The 3,863-nt window shown below is 37.9% G+C and overlaps 1 protein-coding gene across 1 annotated transcript; it reads left to right on the top strand.

Annotated features, from left to right (window-relative positions):
• Nucleotides 1-6: 6 nt before the first annotated feature.
• Nucleotides 7-3,415, top strand: LOC106127560 (gustatory receptor for sugar taste 43a-like). The gene is made up of 8 exons (XM_013325665.1): nucleotides 7-168; nucleotides 459-606; nucleotides 1,171-1,326; nucleotides 1,624-1,764; nucleotides 2,018-2,203; nucleotides 2,604-2,713; nucleotides 2,892-3,053; nucleotides 3,337-3,415. The coding sequence occupies exons 1-8, from the start codon at nucleotides 7-9 to the stop codon at nucleotides 3,397-3,399; spliced, it is 1,128 nt and encodes a 375-aa protein (XP_013181119.1). The 3' UTR covers nucleotides 3,400-3,415.
• The last annotated feature ends 448 nt before the right edge of the window (nucleotides 3,416-3,863 follow it).

Raw genomic sequence — 3,863 nt, 5'->3', positions numbered from 1 at the left:
GCGGAGATGTCTGCAGGCGTGGAGGTATCCGTGCGTATGTCATCACGCATGTCACAAGTCGTGTCCGCTTGCGATGTCTTGGTCGTCGCGGTGACCGCCGGCGCTGGCGTCTATGGAGCACCCCGTCGTATGCGGAATATGCTCAAATTCTGCGAGAGTATTGCATCTGTAAGATAAACTTAATACCATGCATTTTACAACAATAATCAACAAATCTCATCACAATAAAGATCATTCATAATCACTTGAGGCTCGAAAGGGTGTTACGGAAAAAGGAAAACACAACAATAAATTTATTTTCCGATTTTAAATTAATAATATTTCGAAATTTTAATATTACAATGCAAATTACAAATGTTAATATACATACCAAAGAGAAGAAAGAAGGTCGACCCTAAAAGATAAGGACAGATAAAAGAGTTAAAAAGAAAACGTATACTTAACTTTATCGCTTTTAGGTGGACCACAGCATTGGAGCGCAGTACTCGCGCGTAACGGAACGCAAACTGTGCGCCATACTCCTTGCCATTCTGATATTCTTCTCCATTCTAATCGCTGACGACTTTTGTTTCTATGCGCTGCAAGCTACCAAGTACCAAAGACAATGTAAGTTCCATTAAGAAGTATTTTTATATTGGATTCAGTTGTAGTCAGTTCAGTTAAAGTGAAGTCTACTCTACATGCCAAAGAAATGAAATGCTAAACCTCCCTTTTGTCAGCCCTTCTTAGTGAGGAATTACTAGTACCTTACTACGCTAGAACAATCAGTCCAATTGTGACGAGCGTCGGTGGCTCAGTGGTCAAGCACTTGACTTGCAATCTGCAGGTCCTGGGTTCGAATCCCAGAATAACCAGACGTTCTTAGAGTGAAGGAAAACATCGTGATGCAACCTGCACATATCTGGGAAGAAATTCAAGGAAATGTGTGAAGTCAACCAACCCGTACATGGCCAGCGTGGTTGACTATGGCCTAATCACCCTTAATCAGGGTAGGCTCCAAGCCCCTCGGTGGGTACGTATAGTGAGCTGATGATGATGATGATGATGATCTGTGAATTAATTCTCAGGCAGGTTTCCTTACGATATTCTGCTTCACTGCAGGAAATATTAAAAAAAGAATAGGTTCATGTCGAACACTAGATTACGAATCTTAAATTGGATTTGTTGCAGGGAACGTGGTGATAAATTATATAGGTTTCTACGTACTATGGTACGTGGCTATGATTCTGGAGCTGCAGTTCGCCTTCACAGCGCTCTCTGTGCGCGCGAGGTTTCAAGCTGTCAACAACGCACTGGCCCTAACTGCCAAAATTGTATCCGCTCCTGGTAATTTTTAGCTTACTCTCCAGAGAAACATTGAGTGGAAGTATAGAATCCCAGTGTTTTCATTTGGTTGTAATTTATCAATTGATTTTAAAAAAGAAAATATATCCAAAGGGAATCTTATATTTTCAAGGATAAATCAGCATAAGTTACATTCCTCTTCTAAACTTTATCCAAATCCGTCCTAGTTACTGTGTAACCAACATGCAATGTTTTGCAGTTATATTATTATTTATATTAAAGCAATCTGTAATAGTTTTATATAAAGATTCCAAAATGTTGAATTAATATTTATCGCAGTAAAGAAAATGTACGAGCCGCCGCCTTTAAACGTGCTAGCTATCCGTATGGCGGCTACCGAAGCGCGGCGCTGTGCCAACGTCAGCCTGCTTGTTGACACACTGCACGACCCCGATCATAGCGTCATCATTCGGAACACAGGTTACAATTTTTTTATGGAAAAGAATATAAAATCATAATCTACTTCGCGTGATTCGAATCCTTATAAAAATAATTAGCAATAATGCAGCTTAGTTTTATTGCTGTTTATAAAATGACAGGTGCAATAGTTTTGTTTAAAAAGGTTGTCATTCAATTGACATGCATTGAGATTTTATGATTTTTAAATACCGCTATACAGTAATTAAACCAGACATATAACGACGTATGACAGCTATTATTCAACATTGTACAGTAACTGGAGAACCTCGGCTGGTGGTCCCACCATGTGAGGCTATACGCCGGCTGGCGTGCTTGCATGGCGCGCTTTGCGACGTCGTGCACGCCCTTGACCGCAGCTACGGTCTGCCGCTCATACTGATACTTATATCCACGCTGTTGCACTTGATTGTCACACCGTACTTCCTGATTATGGAAATAAGTAAGTGAACAACATAACATTATTAAAGTCTTTATAACTTGTGTACATTTACTGCTTAAGTATGTGGTAAAATTCAATTATGTCACAATTTTAAGGCTTTATACCAATACTAGCTGTCGTCCGCGACTCCGTCCGCGCGGAATTAAAAAAAACTTAATGAGTAGCCTACGTGTCCTTCAAGACTATGTTCTACATCTTTGCCAAATGTCATCAAAATCCGTTCAGCTTTCAAACATCCATCTATCCATCTAAACTTTCGCAATTATGATATTAGTAGGATTTACGGCGTTTATCGGCCTATTTTGATATTCAGATGGAAACAAAATCATCTAATTATGGTAAACTGTAATTTTTTTACACAACTAGTGCATCGGTTTATTGATAATGCTTTGTATTGCAGTCGTATCAACGAATAGAATCCACTTCCTGGTGCTGCAGTTCCTGTGGTGCGCGACTCACATGCTACGAATGTTTGTTGTCGTCGAACCATGTCACTACACTATTACCGAGGTAAAAAGCTTAAAAAAACTAAAAAAACTACAAACTATAATACTATAACATTATATTATATAAAACTCCTAAAGAAGAACAAAGGATAAACTATGATATTTTACTAGGCTCACTTCTATCTACTTCACATCACTACTACCACATCCATTCCATCTACTACATCACTACCTTCCATCAGGGTAAGAGAACAGAAGGTCTGGTCTGTCAGCTAATGAGATCAGCGCCATCTAACGGTAGCCTGCCGTCACGACTGGAGGTGTTTGCTCGACAACTCATGTTGCAATCTGTGACGTACTCGCCGATGGGAATGTGCACTCTGGATAGACCTCTTGTAGCTTCCGTAAGTGTTTTCTTTAATTCAATTATATAATATAATATTCTTCACTATATATACTAGGAGTAGAGAAACGACAGTGGATTTAAGAAAGACAAGAGTCTACTCTGGGGGCCTTACTACTTATGTGAGGTTTGATTTGTTCTGAGGGCCTTAAGCCCCTTCCGGTGGGCTTGAATCCCAACCTAGAGGGCTATGTCCTCTTAGATTATACAAAAACGATAAAGCATACAAACTTATTACTCTGGTTGGCTAAAAGTTTTAAGGGAATATTTTTTTTTTATTCCAGGTACTCGGTGCGGTAACAACTTATCTAGTCATTCTCATACAATTCCAAAGATACGACGCTTAGATACTTACGAATTATTGTACAGATAATATTAAATATTAAGTTTTTTTTTTATCGTTTTTAGTCGACGATTACATCTTTCTATAACTTGATTGATCTGCAAGTTTTTGTAATAAATGTCTAAATTATGAATATTATTCTTTCTTTAATCCTGTTACAACAATAAAATAAAATGCGGCGTCATTAGTCGATGATCTGGGCTAAGGAGTATAGGCTGGTTATAAAATTCTTTTTTTTTTGTAAGGCAATGCTTTTTGACATGTGGTATTTTTAACAACGCAGACAAGTAATTTTTAGTTATCTATTTGAATATATTGTAATATTTTTATATCCATTTTTAATTATTGTATTCTAAAACAGGGCAGCGACTCGCCCACTTCTTTGCGACGCCCTAAAACTCGTGGTTATAAGGTAAATGAAAAAATAAAACTCAAAATTGTATATTTTATTAAGATAAAAGTTATTGT

This window comes from Papilio xuthus, unplaced genomic scaffold (genome assembly GCF_000836235.2).
Source record: "Papilio xuthus unplaced genomic scaffold, Pxut_1.1 DF824655.1, whole genome shotgun sequence".
Taxonomy (NCBI): Eukaryota; Metazoa; Arthropoda; class Insecta; order Lepidoptera; family Papilionidae; genus Papilio; species Papilio xuthus.
Note: the sequence above shows the minus strand (reverse complement) of the source record. Positions and strands in the feature narration are given on the sequence as shown.

Bases quoted from the DNA above. Each gene is read 5' to 3' on its own strand.
- LOC106127560 (XM_013325665.1), top strand. From the start codon at position 7: ATGTCTGCAGGCGTGGAGGTATCCGTGCGTATGTCATCACGCATGTCA. The intron at 1,327-1,623 runs GTAATTTTTAGC...TATTTATCGCAG, and splicing joins CAAAATTGTATCCGCTCCTG to TAAAGAAAATGTACGAGCCG. The intron at 1,765-2,017 runs GTTACAATTTTT...AACATTGTACAG, and splicing joins CGTCATCATTCGGAACACAG to TAACTGGAGAACCTCGGCTG.